Source organism: Chiroxiphia lanceolata, chromosome 1, assembly GCF_009829145.1.
Source record: "Chiroxiphia lanceolata isolate bChiLan1 chromosome 1, bChiLan1.pri, whole genome shotgun sequence".
Lineage (NCBI taxonomy): Eukaryota > Metazoa > Chordata > Aves > Passeriformes > Pipridae > Chiroxiphia > Chiroxiphia lanceolata.
Window position 1 is genome coordinate 134,130,775 of NC_045637.1, and position 21,377 is coordinate 134,152,151.

General features: G+C 35.5%; 1 protein-coding gene across 6 annotated transcripts in view; it reads left to right on the forward strand.

The window, feature by feature from the left end:
- The window catches only part of LOC116785439 (ATP-dependent translocase ABCB1-like), a 49,395-nt gene extending 31,717 nt beyond the window's left edge, over window positions 1–17,678 (forward strand). Inside the window, exons 19-30 of one of the 6 annotated variants that reach the window (XM_032684941.1) lie at window positions 794–940; window positions 1,265–1,369; window positions 2,541–2,618; window positions 3,889–3,972; window positions 4,965–5,168; window positions 8,190–8,290; window positions 9,283–9,423; window positions 10,507–10,663; window positions 11,444–11,641; window positions 13,228–13,434; window positions 14,839–14,985; window positions 16,374–17,678. In XM_032684941.1, coding sequence (XP_032540832.1) covers window positions 794–940; window positions 1,265–1,369; window positions 2,541–2,618; window positions 3,889–3,972; window positions 4,965–5,168; window positions 8,190–8,290; window positions 9,283–9,423; window positions 10,507–10,663; window positions 11,444–11,641; window positions 13,228–13,434; window positions 14,839–14,985; window positions 16,374–16,568 — 1,764 coding nt within the window. In that variant the 3' untranslated portion in view covers window positions 16,569–17,678. Of the gene's footprint in view, window positions 1–793; window positions 943–1,264; window positions 1,370–2,540; window positions 2,619–3,888; window positions 3,973–4,964; window positions 5,169–5,607; window positions 5,816–8,189; window positions 8,291–9,282; window positions 9,424–10,506; window positions 10,664–11,443; window positions 11,642–13,227; window positions 13,435–14,838; window positions 14,986–16,373 lie in introns of those variants that run through there. The other 5 variants (XM_032684975.1, XM_032684984.1, XM_032684952.1 and 2 more) reach the window with 5 other exon arrangements.
- The last annotated feature ends 3,699 nt before the right edge of the window (window positions 17,679–21,377 follow it).

The window sequence follows — 21,377 nt, forward strand, 5'->3', positions numbered from 1 at the left end:
TTCCTTTGAAAGATGTATGTTAAATTCATTCTCCTGCTCAAAGAAAATACAAGAAGAAGGAGGCATTTGATAGGGGTGAAAAAACCACGAGATTTTTAAATTCTAAATAGCCTTCAACTGTTAATATTCATAACTTGTCGTTTTATTCTCAACGTGAATGATAATACAAATATAATGGGACTTTAAAAGTCTATAACAAGGTTGATGGGTTTATTATTGAAAATCAATTAAGTTTAAAAGAAATATACTTATGTATATTTGCATAACATACTGACATAGTCTATACAGGTTAAACATTCATTTTTGGGTCAGCAACAGAGCATTTGGCCCAACATACAACTCTTACAATAAAACTTTCAACCCCCCCCCCCCAAATATGATTGCATTCATATTTACAGTGATTACTTTGCTGTTATAAATGCTTAGTAAACAATTACTTCAATTAATCTAGTCATGGATTACACACGGCAATATGCCCAGAATTAATAGTTCAGTCACCATTGACCAATACCAAGAGTATTCACCAACAAAAACTATAAAAATAAACTAATATACAATGACAAGAGCTGTAGATGTAGCGTAACAGCTCTTTCTTCCTTGTATTAGAATAATAAAAAGAAAGGTACAATCAGCTTTTTACAGTTTTGTACATTTATTCCTGTTATTAAAAAGTATACATTTTTACTTCCTCTGACTAGATTCCGAGAGGAGGAAATTGATTATTAATCTCTCTTTTTCTCCCTATTTCTCCAAATACGTTCATGCCTGTCCTAACAGAATTTCCATTTTTTAGGAGGAAGAATTACCTCCAGCTTCATTTTTGAAAATTATGAAGTTAAACAAAACTGAATGGCCATACTTTGTAGCTGGAACCTTATGTGCAGTTATCAATGGAGCTTTACAACCTGGATTTGCGATCATATTTTCTGAAATTATAGGGGTAAGTTGGAGTAAAATATGCAAAAACTATATTTACACAAAAATTGTTTCTAATAAAATTAGGTTTAAAGCAATCACTGCATAATGAAGTTGAAGAGTGGATGAAGCACTATTGCAAATATCTGAAAAATTATATGAAATTTACAAAATCCTAAAAATCTTGCTATAACCTGAATTTTGCTTGCTATACTTGTAATCATATGTAACATATGGTCAAATTTTATAGGAATGTAAATGACTACCAAACTTAGTTATTGAGAAAATGGGAGTATTTTAGATTGTTAGTTGATTTTAAAAAATGTTGTTTTAAATATCGTTCTTATAGATTTTTTCAGAAGCTGACAAGGACATTTTAAGAGAACAGAGCAACTTATATTCACTGTTGTTCTTAGTACTTGGGATACTTTACTTTTTTACTTTCTCTTTTCAGGTATGTTTTATTATTTTTACTTTATTATAATTGTTCATCATGTTTTAGAAATCAGTTCTGAAATATCCTAAAAATTTGCATCTTCATAATACACGTCTCCAACTCAAACCAGAACCTGTATTTATGGTTCTAGATGTGTCTTGTGCTGAAACCTTTTTGACCTAGAGCTTCTCATGTGTTAGAGACCTTCCAACCTATTCAGACCTCTTAACTTCAGAACTTGCCCTCTTAATCACCAAACACATCTCACCCAAGAACCAACCCCTCCAGCCATTACCACTCCCTTCTCACCCTCAAACCTTCCTGTTTGAATCTGTTAGTGACTGAAAATCTACCAATCTCTTGCCTTAGTTCTCCAATTTTTTAGCTCCCTAAGCCTTTTCCTGTTCAAGCCTTACCTTATGGGAGTCTCCAAAAGATTCCCAGGCCCAATTCATCAGGCAACACTTATTGTGCTGATATTCAGCTCCTTCTGCTGAAATACTAATGGTTTTAACTGCTACAGCAGTGCCACATAAAAAATTAAAAAAAAAAAGTAATCATAATTTCATGTATACTCTGGTTTATAATGTCTGAATATGTTTGTATAGATTTATCTGTTAAATGAACCTACACAGTGAAATAAGAAGGTGTACTTGGGACAGCAGTATAAACAGTCTTGCAAAAACCTTCTGATTTATTTATGGGATTGTCTTGCAAGAAGGCCTTGAGTACAGAAGACTGAGTTTTATATGGCTATGATAGGTTTGCTCAGTTTATAAATGTGTTAAATGTGTTTTAAAAATGTTTTAAATATGAGTGATACGTTTGACTTCAGTGAATCCAGATTGCCCTACTATTGTTGACTTAAAATGAATGGCCTAAATCCTACTTCTTTAAATCTGACTTAGGTCAACTCACACAAATGAAGTCAAAGGGTTGATTTTCCTTGAAGCATGGTGGTGAAATATTGCTATGTTCCCTGTATTTTTTTCAGAAACAATATTTGAATGTCTGTACTGTGAGCCTACTAGAATTTATGCATATTAAACATGGTTTTGTATTTGCTTTGTACAAACAGGACTGCAATATTTTGTGCTTCAATGTTGTAGAGACGATGTATGTAAAATATTTACTGAATAAACACAAACACTGTAATAGTATGCTAAGCATTGTATCTTTTCTCAATCAGGGTTTCACATTTGGCAAATCTGGAGAAATTCTTACAATGAGGCTTCGATTCATGGCATTTAAAGCAATGCTTAGACAGGTAAAGATAATAAATATTTTGAACTCCAGGGTTTTAAAAACAATTAATTGTAATTAAATGAAATTATTTTTATAATAATGTAATAACGGTAATTTAATAATTAACAATTAAATTACAATTTATCAATTTAATAATTAAAAATGTAATCATTAAATGTAACAAAATAATTAATTGCATTGGTATAATAATAGTAAAAATTGGTAGAATTATATAATTGGTATCATTGTTGATTGTATTTGTACAAAATAACTGTATTGCTCTACCATATTAGGACTTGTCTACAGAGATAATTGTTTAAATCAGTTTTGAAATCAATTTGGTTAATTACATGTGGTTAAGCAAAGTATCCTTAGAAGGAGGGTCTTAAGTCAATACAAGAGCTTTTTAAGTGCTCCTTGCAAGGACTAAGACTTACAGCCAAGCTATTATGGCTCAACAAGTGGATGTGCACCAGGAGTACCCCACTGCCTGTTCGTTTACCTGCTTTGTTTTCTTGGTGCCCTTTCTCCTGTAAAGAAATGCAACACAGCTTACATTGTAACTCTCATTTCAAATGTCTGATTTAAACTGTGGTATGTATAGACATGTTTTTGTTTATAAATTGGAAGTCTCTGTCAAGGAGCCCCCAATTCTATAATTTTTGTTTGTTAACACAATAATAAGATTGTATATTGAAATCTAAAGCCATTTTTGAAGAATTAAAATATAAATATTTCATAATGTTTTAAAGTAATACATGTAGGTATCTAAGACAGCCTTAATTTTGCATGATTTCAGGATCAGTATTTTAGACTTTGAAATATACAATAGAATAGTCATGGGGTTTTATTCTTGCTCGTAAAGCTACATGTAGACACAGAATTTGATTCATGTCATTATGACTATTTGCAACGGGACAGAAAATTCTTGTAGTCTGCAAAACTATGACTTACAGATCAGCCATACCGCAAATCTAATGAAAAAGCAATCTTTCAATTGAGCCTTGAGGTCAGAAATGCCAGTAATACTTTACCAGGACTTAATTCCATGCATATTACACATGACATTTTAAATCAGATACTGAGTCACATGGTGAATAAATTATAAACTGTGTACCTGACCCCAACAATTAATGAAGGAATTAAACTTAATTAAACATGCAGAGCTGAGGCACTGCCACATACAGTCTTCTGACACTGAACCCAGTTGTATTAGGTAGACCTTAGATTTACTTTGCAGTTTATATGAAATGTCCAAACACTGCTCTTAAAAATAATGTTTCTTATTGTAGGATATGGGCTGGTTTGATAATCCAAAAAACAGCACTGGAGCACTAACTACAAGACTTGCTAATGATGCTTCACAAGTGAAAGGAGTAAGTAAAATTTTGGTTTAGTATTTTTCATGTTTGGTTTAGCATATAGCAAAGTTGCAGCTTGGGTGTGACTGGTTGATAATAGTCTCAACTTCGACAACTACAATTTACTATAATACAATAGTTGGTAGCGAATGCACTGAGGTGTTTTATAACAGTAATGGTAATATATGTTTACAAAAACATTCCCAAGTAAACCTTTTCTAAATACTATTGTGCTGTATTGTGATCTTCATTATTAAACAAATTTATTGGGAATCTCTTATCTAAGAAATCTGTTTAAAGAGGTCTTATTCACCTAAAGACGTGCATCTAAATTTGTTCTGCTTAGGACCTCCTGCTACTTTTCTGATGATACAAATTCCTTAATAAAAAAAAAATAAATAAAAAAATTGCAATCAGTAAGCTTTCTTTTCTCTGTTACTTTTTGGAGTTTCTTTAAAAATAAATTGTGGATTTTCAGGGGTCGGTAATACCAAGCCAAAGTACACTGAATGGAATTATTCATGTATGCTTAAGTAAATTTCTACTTCTCCAAGAAGTTATGAGGTGGTTTTTTTCTGCACTGAGGAATTCTGAAGTATCTTTGGCTTTATTTCTATTGGAGAAGTTAAACATTTACTTTTCTTTTTCATTGGGCTTTTTTGTGATGACTTATAAAGTACGTGTATGATCTACAAAATATGACTGATTTTAATGTGAAGATATACATGTGAATATGTGTGGAGGTTAAAGTTTGTTCAGCTTGAAGAGCAGAATTTAGAAACTGTGGTGTACATTTAAGTAATCAGCATACAGGAAAAGAAGAAATAAATGTGATCTAGGTATTTTTATACAAAAGCATTTAAGAAACTCCCATTTTGAAAAAATAGCAAAGCTGAGTTAAGACTTTTTAAAAAGTGCTTTGAGAATCGGGAATATTGTGGGTGAAAATGCTTTTCTTATTTAAATCACAGTTATTTTAGTAAGAAATACCTTTTTTCTTCTTCCAGGCAACTGGTGTCAGACTAGCATTAATTGCCCAAAACATAGCCAACCTGGGGACTGGAATTATTATATCATTAATATATGGCTGGCAGCTGACCCTGCTACTTTTAGCTGTTGTGCCCATCATTGCAGTGGCAGGAATGATTGAAGTGAGGATGTTGGCTGGGCATGCTAAGAAAGACAAAAAAGAGCTGGAAGCTGCAGGAAAGGTGGGTTTAGAGAAATTTATTTATTTCTGTGTAATATATACAGTCATGTTTACCAAAGTATTGTTACTGGATGTATTACTTCCAAATACAGAACAATTCATAATATATAACTTCCAGAGACAGCTAAACTCCATGTAGTTACACTAGTAGACCTACAGAGCATCACACCTCTTCAATAATAATTGAAGAATTATGTTATTAACCAATATATATATTTATAGCTGATAAATCCCCGAATGTGCTAAACGCTATTCAGGCACATTCTTTTCTCATTCCTGTTCTGATCATCTTTGTTTTCCTTTATTTTGCAACACTCTTCATTTTGACATTCTCTTTCTTTTTTTTTTTTTCCTGTCATCCCTTTTTGGCATGTCATCTGTCTTATGTTTATTATATTGCTCTTTTTTTCCCCCTTCTTTCATCTTATTGGTGTTTGCAGGGATAATATGTATATACCCACTGGTTTCTGAGTCTGTTTGCCACTCCTTTCTTTCTTGAGTGGAAGAGAAAGATGAGAACCGAAAAGTAAGAAGGCTAGACTCTTGTTTAACAAATTAAATGAAGGCATTTAATGTCACTTCATTCCAAAAATTCTTTTGGGACAGAACAACTATTTCATCACTTCCCAGATAATTGCTTTCTTCAAGGTAAAACTTTTCTAAAATCTCTTCCTATGTCCTACTGTCTTTAAACTGAGAGGAAAATCATTTATCTAAGACCATGCACATAAGGAATAGTATTAATATTCAGATTTGGTGTTTAAATATTAACTGCACGTGTTCTAGCAGTGCAGTGTCCCCTTGTAGTTACTTGAGGTACCATAGAGTTGGGTGGCCTCCAGTTGCCATTTCAGAAGGGTCTGGGTCTACTCTATGCTCTTGTGTTGTATCTGCCATGTTTTACCCAAATGTTTTGAGTATCCTAGACCATCTCCAAGGGCAGAAGTCACCTGCACATAGGCAACTAGATTAGAGTCCTTCCCACCCCAATCAATGATTTTGGAGAAGCAGACTAAGTAGGCACACCGTGCATAGACAGATGAATTGTTTTCTGGTTATGTTGAATAGGTATCCATTGACTGCCACCATAAGCTTAGAGACCTAAATTTTGGTGTCTTCATCTGGATCTGATATCTCTCCCCCATCCCTCCAAGCCTCCCAGTAACTCCTGTTTACTAAATGAGGTTTATTTCCTTCCTTCCATCATGTCTGTAGATAAAGTTGCTGAAAAACATTTTTGTTCCTCCAAGGCCACAGGAAATGATCTTTCCATGGGCTTTTTCATACAAGCCAAAGAATGCAATTCCTTTCCTTCCAACTGACTACATTTCTTCTGCTTCCCCTCTCTAATGGCTGAACATTTATTTCATGTAGTTTTATTGTAAGATATGACAGAAAAAAATTGACAATTCTTGGAATAGGCACTAAAGACTTTTTTAATGCCGCAGATTGCAAAGAATTACCACAGGTGTTACAAATATTTATGACATTTTTACAAAACTTAAAAAAATATTTACTTTTCTTAGAAATGTATGAGTTTCCCCTCTCAAGGCCACCTAAGCAAGGACTGGACTACCAGAACGTTATTAAATGTTCAGTTTTTTAAAAAATCAGGATTTTTTTGAGAAAAAATGGTGTTTTACCTGGAAATTTGCATTCTGCAAAGGACTGCCAAACTTAAGTTACTGAAAACCTTACTTTATGGTCTTTATTAGACTCAAACCATGATGCATTAAATGTATATTTCAGCAAAATATGTTAAAGCCCTGAAGGTCTTCATCATCTTTGTTGCCTTTCTCTGGACATGGTGCAGCACTTCAATGTCCTTCTTGAAGTGAGGGGCCCAAAACTGAACTGAGTACTCAAAGTGCAGCCTCACCAGTGCTGAGTACAGCAGGACAATGATTTTTTTATACGATGTCTGCAAAAGTCGAGCTAAATTGTTGTTGGTATTGCCCATATTCCTTTCCTGCTGTACGTACAGTTCTGAGTTAAAAAAAGATATTACTTTGCATTTGTACTGTATGTTCATAAATGAGCTGTCCTGCTTAATACCCATCCTTAGAAATGAGACTGATTGGCAGCTGAATAGAGCTTAGATATAGCTGTTTAGTAACATTTCAGATGCATTAGGAAATGGAAAATATCCATCCCTGTGGGATTGTCAACTATAATACAGTACATGTGCCCTCCCAGAGCAACAGGATTTCAGGACAACTGGAATACTCAGTATAACACATATTTCATGGGAGGCTATGTAGGTTGTGCACTCAAGCCCAGTGTTTCATCCAGAGGTGAATAGAGGGATGCAGCATTGTTCCAGTGTCTGAAGAGATGTGGTTATTCCAGGTGTCATCTGTTGGTCACTTCTAAGCATCATCCATTCTACATTAATATGGACTAAATAGACCATACAGGTTCCTAGCCTCACTATGTGGTCATTGAGGAAGACTTTGTGGGCACCTCCATAGTCTTAACAGATTACGTAAAAGCTTTGAATCTGTTACTCCCATATAGACACACATTTATTGGCTTCAAATGTTGCTAGGTACCTTTGTGCATACAAATGACTCGAGTCTATATATCTGCAAGATTAAAGAATGTATTATTGTTCAGATCAACTATTTACTGCTGAGATCTAAGTTAGGCTCTAAGGCACGTAAGCAACCTGGACATTTTGACTGTAGCCCAAACTCAGTGGACTGGAATTTGAATGTTCATACCCCGTTTTTCTTGTTGAATAGCTTCTCCATACTTGTCATTGCTGTCTAATGGTTTTTCACCATTTCTTTGTAGGACATTAAAGAGGTCTTATCAGAAAATTCTGATCATTGTAAAAAAATCTCATTGTCATAAAAAGAAAAATGTAAAATGCTTATTTTTGATATCAAACATCCATGATTTTAATAACCAGTATAAAAAATATAAAATTACATTCCAACAGAATTGTTTTATTAGTTTAGGATAAGAAATTGCAACACAATCTTAACTTTTGATTAAAACATTTATGTTTCTATTGCAGATTGCCACAGAAGCAATAGAAAATATTAGAACTGTTGTTAGCTTGACCCGAGAAAGAAAATTTGAGTTGATGTATGGAGAATATTTGATTGTACCATACAGGTATAATAAAAATAACTAAGCTAAAAAAAATCTGTAATAAATTACATTTACTTCAAAAAAAATAGTTGTTTTTTTGATAGTGTGTGTGATTTAAAGTATAATTTAATTACCTCAGAATTAATGTAAATATTTTGCATATTTTTTATTAACAAACACAACCACCAGCAGCTGACTTTTTTTTAAACTTGATTTAATTAATTTTCTTTATAATATTGGTATTTTCTATTACAATATCACTTGGTTTGGAAAAATGTTAGTTTTAAGTGAGCTTTGGAAGTGATCTAATCTGAATTTCCACCTGAAGTGGTTTTGATATTTAATTAAAAGCTTTTTAATGTAAATTGAATATTACCTTCTGCCATTTTTTTAAGTATTAGAGGGATTGAAAATATTTGACTAATTGCTTATTGGTTTGTAGCTGAAAAAAAAGTAATATAAATCTGCCTGGACTAAATAAAAATTTAAAAGTCTTAAAGTGAAAAACTAAAAAGATTCTGTCGAAGAAAGTTTTATTTGTTCTAGAAGAGAATGTTTCATTTTCAGATATTCATGAGAAAAGTAAAGGAAATGACAGCATCTGTACACAGATATAACAAGAGACTTGTGAGGATGCCACTAACACATCAACAATAATAATTGAGTGATTAGAGCACAGCACAGGACATAAAACATAGTGCTTAGCTTTTTCCTCAGGCTGATGGGTTTTGAGTTCACATCTCACAACTTTCAGAACAGTGTCTAACCATTCTCAGGGTTGATGTTGATGGGATTGCTCCGAGACTTCCATCTTACTGTTGTTCTAGTATAAAAAAGAAGTTATTGCCCTATGGGTCAGTTTGTCTGGAATAGACAGAGATATGTTTTTTAGTTAATGTTTCAGTGTATGTACACTTTCCATCCATAACAGTATCAACTGAAGTCAGTTGGTATTTGCATATTAGAACTTAAGTATGATTGCACACTTTGATGAAAATGTGCATTCTTTCTTACAGAAATTCTGTGAAGAAGGCACATATATTTGGCTTTTCTTTTGCCTTTACACAAGCAATGATGTTCTTTACCTATGCTGGCTGTTTCCGGTTTGGTGCCTATCTAGTGGCAAATGGACACATGGAGTATAAAAGCGTGTTTTTGTAAGTATCACATTTGCAATATTTTTTCTGTCTATCCAGAAAAATCCTTTATTATTTAAGAGACAATAACTCAATACAGGGCCGTGTAAACAAGTTTGAAAAGACTGAGATTCTACCAGTCATACCAATGTTTTGTTGGCAACCTAATTGTGGTAAACACAGCTCATTTTGACTGGAAGATGTTGGAAAGTGCCTGCATCCCATCTGCTAGCTGAACATCTCTAGGCAGCTGAGTGAACTTCCAGTGGCTCAGTCAGACTAGAAAGGGATTGTTTGACCTAAAATTGTGTGAGCTCTCCTAGGCTGTTTAAATGCAGAATAAAGCAGATTACTTTATGAGCTCTGAAAAGACAAAAATTAAAATAAATGAATCTATTTTACTTTGCTTTAAAAGAGGTCTCTTATATCTCATATGTCAAATACCACTTCTCAGTTGTGTGGCAGTAATTAATAGCTGAAGACAGCAGGTTCTTAAACTATTCTAATGTAGCCTGTAAAATTACATAAAATTTCATAAAATTACATAACAATCACCACAAAACAATAATAGCATAGTTTTCAACCCTTCTCAGTATTGTAAACCATGGTATTTTTTCCATCAGAGCTGTGATAGAAAATTAAATCTTTATTGTCCCCTTGTTACAGGCTTGATTTCTTATTTTCATTGATGCCTTAAAAATTGATCACTAATTCCCAAAAATCATGGAACCATAGAGAGGAAACCATAGCAATAGCAGGATTAGAGTAACAATTTTGCCATCCATTGACCCTTTCCTTATAGCCCCAGATGAGATTTAATATACTTAATCAGTATTAATAACTAAAGAAATTAGTGCTAATAAATAACGCAAATACTGAATTTAGAATGCAGACATGTTTATTTCACATCATTGAAAGAGGGTGAAAAGGGAATTTCTGGAGCTAAATGAGTAACTGAAGCAATAATAGTTGGTTACTACTTTACTCTTTCTAAATTTAGCCCTCTTTTTTCTCTGAGTGAAAAAAAAAGTTGGCTGCAGCCCCATTTCCATTGTCCTTTTCTCCACTCTCTATTGATTATTTTTTTCCTGATTTCTTTTGTAGAGTGTTTTCAGCTGTTGTATTTGGTGCGATGGCCTTAGGAGAAACCAGCTCTTTTGCTCCAGACTATGCTAAAGCCAAGATATCAGCAGCCCACCTGTTTCTGCTGTTTGAAAGAGTGCCCTCAATAGATAGTTACAGTGAGGAAGGAGAGAAGCCCGTAAGTAAGCCATGTGTAATGGGTGATATTTTCTGTCGGTAATATGAACAGCACTCTTCTCACTTCCTTCAAACTGATTTTTCCTCTCCTGATTACATCCTTTTCCCAATGCATTCTTGACACTTTATCTGAACACAACATGGACCAAGTCCTCTGTTGTGAGTCCAGCTTTTGCTCATAATGGCAAAAGGTTATTTGTTTGGAAAACCCCTATTGATTTCGGGGAGGGGAGTAAATACTTCTGCAATTCTATTAGAATCATCTGTGAAATTGTCTTAAAGATGTAACTGCCACGGTCCGAGGGGGGACGGGCCGTGACACAGCACGGACGGGTCCATAGACAAGGCAGAGGTGCAAATGGAATACTTTGTTGAGGTGTCCTGAGGTTTTATGGGTTCAGGCGGGGAAAGGGCTAGAACATGGGGTGGAGCATGAGACAGACAAACGGGGGAACAAATCGGGGTAGGGACACAGGCAAAGGGGGAGGAACGTGGGAGGAACCGGGGAAGGAGAGAGCGAATGGTAACTGTCTCCTCTCTGCAGCTTCTGCAGCCTATCAGAGAGGGGAGCGGGGAAGCAGGGAGCAGGCAAACTCGTGGCAAGCCCGGGCATGCCCAGGCTCTGCACTGTGTAGTGTGGATAAAATGAAACCACATAATAACAGTAAAGTCCATATACTAAAGTCCTGTCAATTGCTGTATGTCTTTCTCCATGCCTGGAACCGCTCCCATCCTGAATCCTGTTCCTTCCCATGTAACAGTGATGCTCTTTTAATTCCAGGAAACATTTGAGGGAAACATAACCATCAAAGATGTGGCATTTAACTATCCAAACCGACCAGAGGTCAAAATCCTCCAGGGTTTGAATCTAAAAGTAGAAAAGGGACAAACTCTGGCTCTTGTTGGTAGCAGTGGCTGTGGAAAGAGTACTGTTGTTCAGCTGCTCGAGAGATTTTATGACCCACTTGATGGAGAAATGGTAAGTATTTTTTCAAAAACACGTCAATAGATTTAAGTGAGGGTGTGCTTACTGGTTTTATGTGATGCGATAAAGTATAATAGATATTTCTAGTTTTCTTTTTCAAGTATTTTTAATGTTAAAAATCAGCACTGGCTCATCAGGGCTCCTTAATTCAATGAGATGTACGTAAGTCCCAGTTTCCCACATTGTATGGAATTAATGAAACAAGATCTGTGTGGTAAAAATATGGGTGACCCATGGCCTAATGGTGTTTTTGAATTCAGAGCAAATTTCCTGAGTTTTTTATATTATAAACACTTTAAAATTTGTGAAACATATATATACATATCTACTTCTGTATAGTATAGTAACAGAATTTGCTATGTTCTTTCAGAAAAACAAAACCAGAGAACATTGCCAAAAATAATTTTTATCGTAATTTTTACTTGTCAGAAACATCTTTCAGAGTGTGTCCACATACCAAGTGATAGACTGTAAATACTTTCAGTAATTTTGGTCTAAAATACGTGTAAAGTTTCCTACATTACTTATTCAGCAACTTTACATTTTTTTGTTTCACATAACAGTATTGTTTATTGCCATTGCTCTTTGATGTAAATGTATTCAGAGATTGTGTTTGAAAAACAAGGCACACATTTTGGGCTGGATGAGAATAAGAAGGATTTCGGAACTTGTCTCTGCAGAGATATTCACAAAAAGGGAAGCAATACTTAAATAAGACCTAGATGCAATGGACAAGAATTTTTTGAGAGTCGAAATGCCCAACATGTTCAAGTGTAGCAAAATGATTTGTAGAAAGTAGCAGCACAAGTACTCCAAAAGTATGTTTAACCAAATCTGTTTTCCTTACCGATTTTTTTGACCTCGTATTCATGAATAACCAACCACGGTTTCATGAAAGGAAAAGCACAGATCTCTGGCATAGAAACCACAAAAGTGGTGAGCTAATTCAGAGGCTGAGTAACCCTGTGAATTCAGGTGAAAGGGGTGTATTTTTAAAAACAGTAACTGTCCAAGCAGCTGTACACAAAAGTGAGGAATCGTGCTGGTCTGATAAGGAGAGTAACTATGCCTAAAAGTCAGGATGTTTGGTATGGTAGATCCAAAATACATAATAACTGTATTCTCTGGTTTCTCCAGTGATTTTTCACATCAGATAAGGGACAGGAAGCAGATCTTAGCAGCCCGCAAATCCATTGGAATTCTAAGGAAAAAAGATGGTAAATACCTATATAGTCAAAAGCCATTTCTCCTTTCAAGCTTATTTTTCCTGCTGAAGAAAAAAATGAAAGAACATTACCCAAGGTTCTTTGAAATTGCCTCAGCATTCCCTGTCTTCCATTGTCTTCAGAATCCTAATTAAACCTTGAAACAAAGATAGAGACTGAGGCAACACTTTTATAAAATAGCCCTCAGAAAATGTTGGGATATAGGGCAGAAGCAGGGCAAGAGATTATGTGAGCTTTCAATTGATCTCTCTAAGGAAAGAGCTGCAATTGCACAACTTCGGTGTATGAATTTACAGTAAGTCTCAAATACATATATAGCCATGTGACTAAAATTTAAAATATTTACTTTCTCAGCTTTTTGATGGCAAAGGTGCCAAGGCACTAAATATCAAGTGGCTGAGAGCCCAGATTGGTATCGTCTCACAAGAGCCAATCCTGTTTGATTGCACTATTGCTGAAAACATCGCGTATGGAGATAACAGTCGTCAGGTGCCATTTGAGGAAATTGTTAATGCAGCAAAAGAAGCCAATATTCATACCTTCATTGACTCTCTGCCAGATGTAAGTTATTCCTTTTCTCTCCCACTTGGAACTGGAAGTGACCTGAAGTGGCAGGGAAAAATTGTGTCTCCTTGTAAATACCTGGGGTACAATAATTCCCTGAGATGAAAAAAGATCTGAAACAATTTTTGAAACATTTTTCCTTTCTTAATTGTGTTTACCATAATATTTTTACTCTGGGAGATTCCAGTGTCGGGTAGAGAGCTGAACATTCAAGATCTCAGGGAAGAAAGGACACAATTGTAACTAATTGAGAGCTGGAAGTGAGGAGTGGGGGTTTTTAAGTAAATGGAACCTTTCTTTTTAAGCTCTTGTCCATCTCAAGTACATGTAAAAACCTCTACTACACTGACAAGGTTATACATTTCTTCTAGTTTATCTAGTCAGAATTTAAATTTCTAGTATTCCTGTGGTCCAAAAATATAGTTTTTCACATATATATATCTGACCACCACGCAATAATGTAAGAATGAGCGTCTTGGTCAGACAAAAGGTCTGCCATACACATAATCTTATCCCAAGCAGTGACCACCAAGACATATTTACAAATAAGTATTCAGAAAGGCTAAACATTTAATCCCATTTCCCCTGAATTCTCATCTTACTTTGCGTAATTTGTGACTTGGGAACTTCCTAAGATAGAAAATGTTTTTTATTATTTAGTTTTGTATGGATTTTTCTTCTGTGTGTTTGACAAATCAGTTTCTAACCTGTGCCAACTTGCTTTCAAAACTTTTTTTCAAAGTTGGGAGGTTGCCAGCTTAGTTGCATGTTGTATACATTCAGACTGATTTCAGGCTGATAAACGGCTTAAAAAAATACAAAAGCTGAGGCCCATGATTTTTGCAGACCATGTTTACTTTCTAATGACTTATCAAGACCTGCTGGTCTGCCTTAACTTTCATAACTCAATAAGAAGCACAGCTGTCCAGACAGATATAGATAAAGTCTAAAAATGTCTGTGTCCATATATAGATATATAATTTGGCCTGAATCTGATACATCTTACACATTGCTTTTTTTTTCAGGATGAATAAAAGTTGGTTAGAATAACTGATTTATTTGGACACTAGCTTGGAGTGTTTTAAGTCAGCGTTTGATCCCCAATGTTGTCGCGGACTTCCACTGATCTTTGGTGTTCTGTCTCCTGATTGAGAATAACGTTGCCATCCAACCCTAGGGAGTGCTATTGCTTGGAATTTGGGAAATACTTGATGTTACAAAGAAGTCTCCTGGTGAAAGATCTATAGATCTGTGTCAGTTGGCAATTCTGATCCGTTGTTTTCAGAGAGCTACTGGCATGGAATATGCAGTTTATGGGTGGCTGGTGTCAGGGTTGATATGCTTCAGTATACTCCAGAATTGATTTGCATTCGTAGCCTGAACTTAATCTATTATTTCCAGAAATACAATACCCGTGTAGGAGACAAGGGAACGCAGCTTTCTGGTGGTCAGAAACAACGTGTCGCTATTGCCCGAGCTCTTGTGCGTCAGCCCCAAATTCTGCTACTGGATGAAGCTACTTCTGCCTTAGACACAGAAAGTGAAAAGGTAACTTAAGTTTAAGCCAGGAGTCTGGAATCTAAATTCCACCCCCCCCTTTTTTTTTTTCTTACATCATGATTATTGTTTTTACTCTCCCACATTGAAACCAAAAGCTGGAAATATGATGTCTTATGCAAACTACACATTTATGCTAATAATAGACAAATATAAAAGTCTTAGTCCTTCTTGCAAAAATCCCCCCAAAAAGTAATTTTTACATCTGTATGGCAGTAGACAGACTGAAATTGCAATGAAGAATGCATTCTTCAGCCTAGGATTCTTCAGACTTCAACTGAAAAAGTGCTGTCAAACTTGAATCAGGACACACAAACTGCAGAAGCCAAAAAGACTGAGAATGCTGACAGAGAACTTTTTTTTTTCTGTAAACCTGACAAATCTTGTTTCATAAGTTTTCTTCTCCTAATGCTCTCCTGCATGTTCATGGTTAACACAAGATGTTAGGTGAAAATTTTTAGAACACTTACTTCTTTTTTAAGCCCAAAGCTGCAATCTTGGTACAACAGAAATACAATCTAGCTGTAAAAAAATCAACACAGAGTCCACAAAAAAACTTACTATTAGTGAGGCAAATGTTACATCAAATATTATAGTCTGAAAAGTTAAAACCTTTGGACCAAGTTGTTATCAATTGTAGGCATAAAAATGAGGTTTGAAGGGAAAATGCCATTAAATAATCCCATGATTCATTGTTTTCTTAATTATGTGCCAGTTGGGCACATAATTGAAATTTCATCTCTCTTTTTATTCTTCATTAATAAGCATAAGGAATAAATAAAAGAAAGCAGAGATTCTTTTTAGTATTTTTCTGCCACTGCTAGCTCTAAGAAAAAGATGACTCATGAGACTCCCTGCAAAATCAGGAGAACTAGTATGATAGCAGTTGACCCAAGAATACTGACTTGACTCCCATGTATAATTACTCTGTCATGAAACAGACCTGTGGAGGTCCCCAATTAAACATCTTCTTCACACAAGGGCCAATATTCAATTCAAACTTAGATTGCTTAATGCTGTGTCTGGAAGAGTCTTTGAAAATCTCTAAGGAGATTCATCCGACATTCTTTTGTCCCTGTTCCAATGCTTAATTGTCCTTGCAGTGAACACTTTTTTTTTTTTATATCCAGTCAGAACATCTCCTGTTACAATTTATGACCACTTTCTCTTATTCTCCTGCCATGCACCTCAGTAATGAGCCTGGTTCCATCTAATCCTCTTGACTATCACACCTGCTATAACAGTTTTGACTCTTTGCCAACACAGGCTAATCCTAAATCAGGAAGCTTGAGCAAGATATTCCCTTTCCCTCACTCTCATATTGCAGTTTACTTCACAGCTGTCAGAATAGTTCACCTTTTGGTTTGTTCATTGTGCAGATCGTTCAGGAAGCGCTGGATAAAGCCAGAGAAGGCCGTACCTGCATCGTGATAGCTCACCGCCTCTCCACCGTCCAAAATGCTGACAAGATTGCTGTGATACAGAACGGCAAGGTCGTAGAGCAAGGCACCCATCAGCAGCTTCTGGCTGAAAAAGGCATCTACTATTCTCTGGTCAATGTTCAAAGTGTGTAATGCAACATGTAGAATAAAGGCAGTACTTATCTCTGAATTCCCACTGGAGCTACTTCTGCCACTGTAATTATTTCAAGATCAGCAGTCAGTCTTGATACTTTTGGTTTTCTTCCTTCCTTTCATAAATCACACAAAACTAAGTAAATATGTACCAGTTTCTCTGTATTAGCTTTCATTATTGAAACAGCTTTATTATGTGGCCAAAACAATGGCCTGTTGTCCTCATGGAAGTAGAAGCATGCTAAGGCAAATGTAATTAATATTAGCATGCTTTGAACTCTGTCAAAAGTCACATTAAACAGGCTTGTCTGTAAGCAACTTGGAAACATTTTCATGCTCAGTAAAAGTAGCTTTGCCATTGTCAGAAAGAAACCTCAAGCCTTATCCTCACTGTGCCTGTGTAAGACACAAGTCAGTCCTGGCCTATTAGGCTTGTTACCAACCTGTTATGAGAACTTGCTGGTCAGCTGAAATTGGATTCCAGATGTCTCTTGTGGAGTTTTAGCCTGAGATGACAGTAAATGTCTTGAAAACATGGGCAAAGTCTGAAAACAAGGGTCTCGAAACTGCAAGTACTTCAGTGGTGGTTGGTTACTGATCACCAAAGAGTTGCAACCTCAAGAGATGGAAAAAGACATAACGCAGGAAAGAAACAGCAGATCAGAAAAAATCCCATAACTGATGGGCAAGACAAAGCACCTGCTGCAGCCCAGGAAAGAACTATCTGCGAGTGTCCCAAAGTCCTAGGGGTCAGAGGTCAAAGACTAAGAATTCTGAAGACTGCAATATTTTATAAAAGGTGAAAATCCTGGATTTGGACTTGGAGGAGAGGGAAGGAAGGCATCTTTTTCATTGTTAGCATGCTTTGCCGAAGAGCTCTTGAACCCGATCACTGTGACTGAGACTCCCAAGGACTGTAATTGTCGGTGCTAAATCCTTGGCATCAGCTCTGTGACATTGTATATTATTTGCTTATTTAGGATGACTGTTAAGTGCTAGCTGCTTTGAATATGTAGTAATATTGATTCGTAATTCTTAATAACTAAACATGAAGCAATGTATATTGTTAATGCATATTTATTCAGTAAAGTTTTGTTTTTAAGTTTAAAACTGGCCTGATTAATCAATCTTCCACAATTCCATCCTAGCAACTTCTGATTCCCTGAGATTTATACGTATGGTCTGTCTTACATATCTCTAGATATTTATACTGCAAATATTTTACCACAGATATCTGAAAATCAGCTTTTTAAATCCTGGCCATATAGTTTAAAATATATTTCAGAAATTCACATCCAATGTAGAAACTTTCTAAAACGATTTATTTTTCCCTATCCTTTTCTTCTACTTTTCTAAAGAAGTATTTCCCCTTTGTTGAGATCTATGCAAAAGTTTTCATAATAATTACAAATCCACTATAAATGCTTCAGGAACTATCTGCTCACAATTTCTTTTCAGAATTTTCTTTCAGAAGACTACAACAGCCATATTACTACAATTGAACTACCACTAAATAACTCATCATGTAATTTACGGTCACAAAGCCAAAGGACAGAGAAGAACACCTCCAAAAACGTGTTCTTCACCACATTCTATTCATGCACCTTCTAATTGTAATGCTTTACCCAAAGGAAGGGTTGACTGAACTAGGACAATTCTGCTTTAAGAACCATTATTCTACCACATCTTTCCAAAGGCATAAGAAGCCTTACTCCAAAGCTCAGCCTTTTCAGTTAGGCTCTGAGATATTTTGGTTCCCCTTAATGTCATAAGATACTTGTCTGAGCTCTAAGCCCTCCTTGTTGGCATAGTCAGCTCTTGTCTTTGACCATAAGTACCCTAAACCCTTGATGATAGGTATGTGTTGTTATTCTGAAGTAATAGGCCTTTTTTCCTCTGGCCTGTTCTTCTTTTGATGGAGTTACTGTTTTCTTAGGGAGTCTAGCAGCTTTTCCACACATTTCTTGTGTCTCTTGACCTGTTACCTTTGGAACAAGTCTTTAGAGAGATGTCAGCATTGACAATCCAGCGTTCTCCAGCATACTTACTCCTACAAGGAGAATTTGCTGTTCCATATAAAACAAGTACCTTACTAGTAAATCCTTCTATAATTTCTGACATAGTGCAAGAACATAAATATACTCCATCATCCTCCCTCACCTCAAGAGTGTCTGAAGAAGTATTTCTCACTAGTGCCATGTACTATCTGCAAAGGAAGACTGTACATCAGTTCTGGATCTCTGCTAGTCTCTTCTTCAGGCATTCCCTCAAAGTTCTTCCTGAACTATCCCACACGTTGGAAGAAGTTCAACAGTCTTCCACCTGACACGGACTTCCCATCAATCTTCTTTCTTTCAAGTAAATCTTTTGAACCTGTTGTCTCTTTCTTGCTGCTATACTGGTCTGTGAAAACAATCTTCCTGGTAGCATTGATTTCTGTAAGACACTAAAGATCTCATTGAAGCATTTCTTAAAGAGTAATCCTTGTGATCATTCACAGTACAAATAGAATCAAGTTAATCTCTTTGTCAAGGTGTATAGTTTATTTGTACATTTATAACACTTCCTCCTACTCCTCTCCCTCAAAACATGGCAGAGTGCCTGTGAATACAGGGTGAAAACACTCAACTAGCAATTCTTGTGCAGAAAAAACCACATTGTAAATATATCTATAGACAATCTAAATAACTGTTATCGTCGAGTATCCAGTCTTCCAGACAAATCGTCTAGAACAATGTAATTTAGTCATTCATTCATTCTGTATTTCTAAGAGAGGACGGTATCTTTTATTCTAATTACTTTAATGCAGTAAAATGAAAGCAGAAAGTAAGAAAGAGGACCCGCAGCAACTTCAAATCCTTTGCTGTGAATTTCATGGACTGGAGAGATATCTGAAGTAGAGAGGAAGGAAAGGTGCAGAACACACAAGGACAGCAATCTTTAGCAATCTTTGGTTTTGAAGGGTGAGTACATGTCCTTTTGTCTTTGCGTGCTTATTCCTGCATCCATTTCATTCTAGCTGTACTCTGTTAACTAGGGAGATCAGCATCATAACGCTGTTGTTGTAGAGATCTAGGACAGGACTGCACCTAAGTCAAAGTGAACATTCACACCTAAGTCATTTCTTTAAGCAAGTCTGTCTTCTGCAGGGTTAACAAAGGTTGGCCAGGGTACAGTTCATCCCATTCTAGAATTGCTGTCACTAGCAGGTCAGATTAGCAACAACCTTGTATTGTGTCTCTTCATAAGAGGATATAAGCATGATTATCATAAATACTTATATTATTAATGCCTTTGTGTAGAGAAATGAGTCACACGTTGTAAATGACTGCTCTACTAAAAGAACATCTTAGATCCTGCACTACATAATGTTTCATAAAAGTAGATCCATAAACACTGCCTGCAGCCTTATATTCACCAAGACAGAGACATTTTTTACAGACATACTAGAAATTGTATGGGACTAATTTAAAATGCCCCAACATTTAAAGTCATTGATATTTCAGATAACTTGAAAGATAAATACTCCATCTCTCTCTATATGTGTATATTATCTTGTCTTACTGGATTTGATTGAAGTGTCTATGGGTAGAAATGGTATCATTCATTTGCTAAGTAAAGGAGACATATATATTAAGAAATTTTTTGAATACTGCAAGCAATTGTTCTAAGAGAGAATAGCACGGTTCTTATATCATTTAAAAATCAGGTAAAATTTTATTCCTACGTTACTTCTGATTTGGTTCTCAAATTACTGATGAAAAATAGGTGCAAGAATAATTTGATTAATCTAAGAAAAAAATTCAGTTCATGCTATGTAAGATATTGAAAATGAAGACATGTTGAGGAAGAAGGAATGTATATCTATGTAACACAGTAGCTCTTAGTTCCCACTTGCTTTTCAAGTGTCCTTAGTGAGGTCAGCTTTATTTACAGCAATATATAAAAGAAGTCAGGGCAGAACTTAGAAAGAATGGAGATACTATAGGTGTGAGATGACTAATATTGTCTTCTCTCTTTACCATTGAGGCTCCAACGAGCTGTCCAGTTAATGCTGGCATCACAGTTTTTTCTTTCTAGGCACTCTTGTCTTCCCCCAAGATTAATTTCTTCTTGCCTTCACTTTTACATATATCCCATTTTGTACTGATTTCATTTTGGATTAATCAATGTGCCTTCTTCTTGTACAAACTCTTCAGTCATTCCTTGATATGTACATATTTCATAGAATTGGAAAACAATACAAAATTTCCATGTTGTGCAACAAAAAACCAAACAAACAAAATATATACATACATTCCAAGGGATGGGTAGAAGGCAGCACTATGGAATTATGACATGCTTCTCCATTCATAAAGGGAATTCCTAATCTTAAGTAAGTTTTCTCGATAGTTTCTTTTGGGTAGATCTACAGAAGATTTATCTCCACACATCTGTCTATTCTTCAATGTAAAAGAAGGTGAGTTATTAAAGATGAGAGTTATTTACATATCTGCTAAATCAGAAACAACTCAGACATTACTCTTCATGCGTGCTAGAGTTGAGAATTACAGTTCAGGATGCTAATATTTCCCTGTTCAGCTTGTTAAGGGTACATTCAAGGAAACATACAACAGTCTAGTTTTGCAGATGTTCAAAATTTTCTTTCCTGCAATTTCCTGAGGAGCTTGATAAATAATCAGCAACTTCGTTTCTCACTTGGCTGTTGTTTTGAGACATTTGAAATCTTTTCTCTGAAGACATGATTATTCCTTCTGACTCTCGTTTTTCCATTATTGCCTATGAGACTTTAATGACAGAAAAAATAAA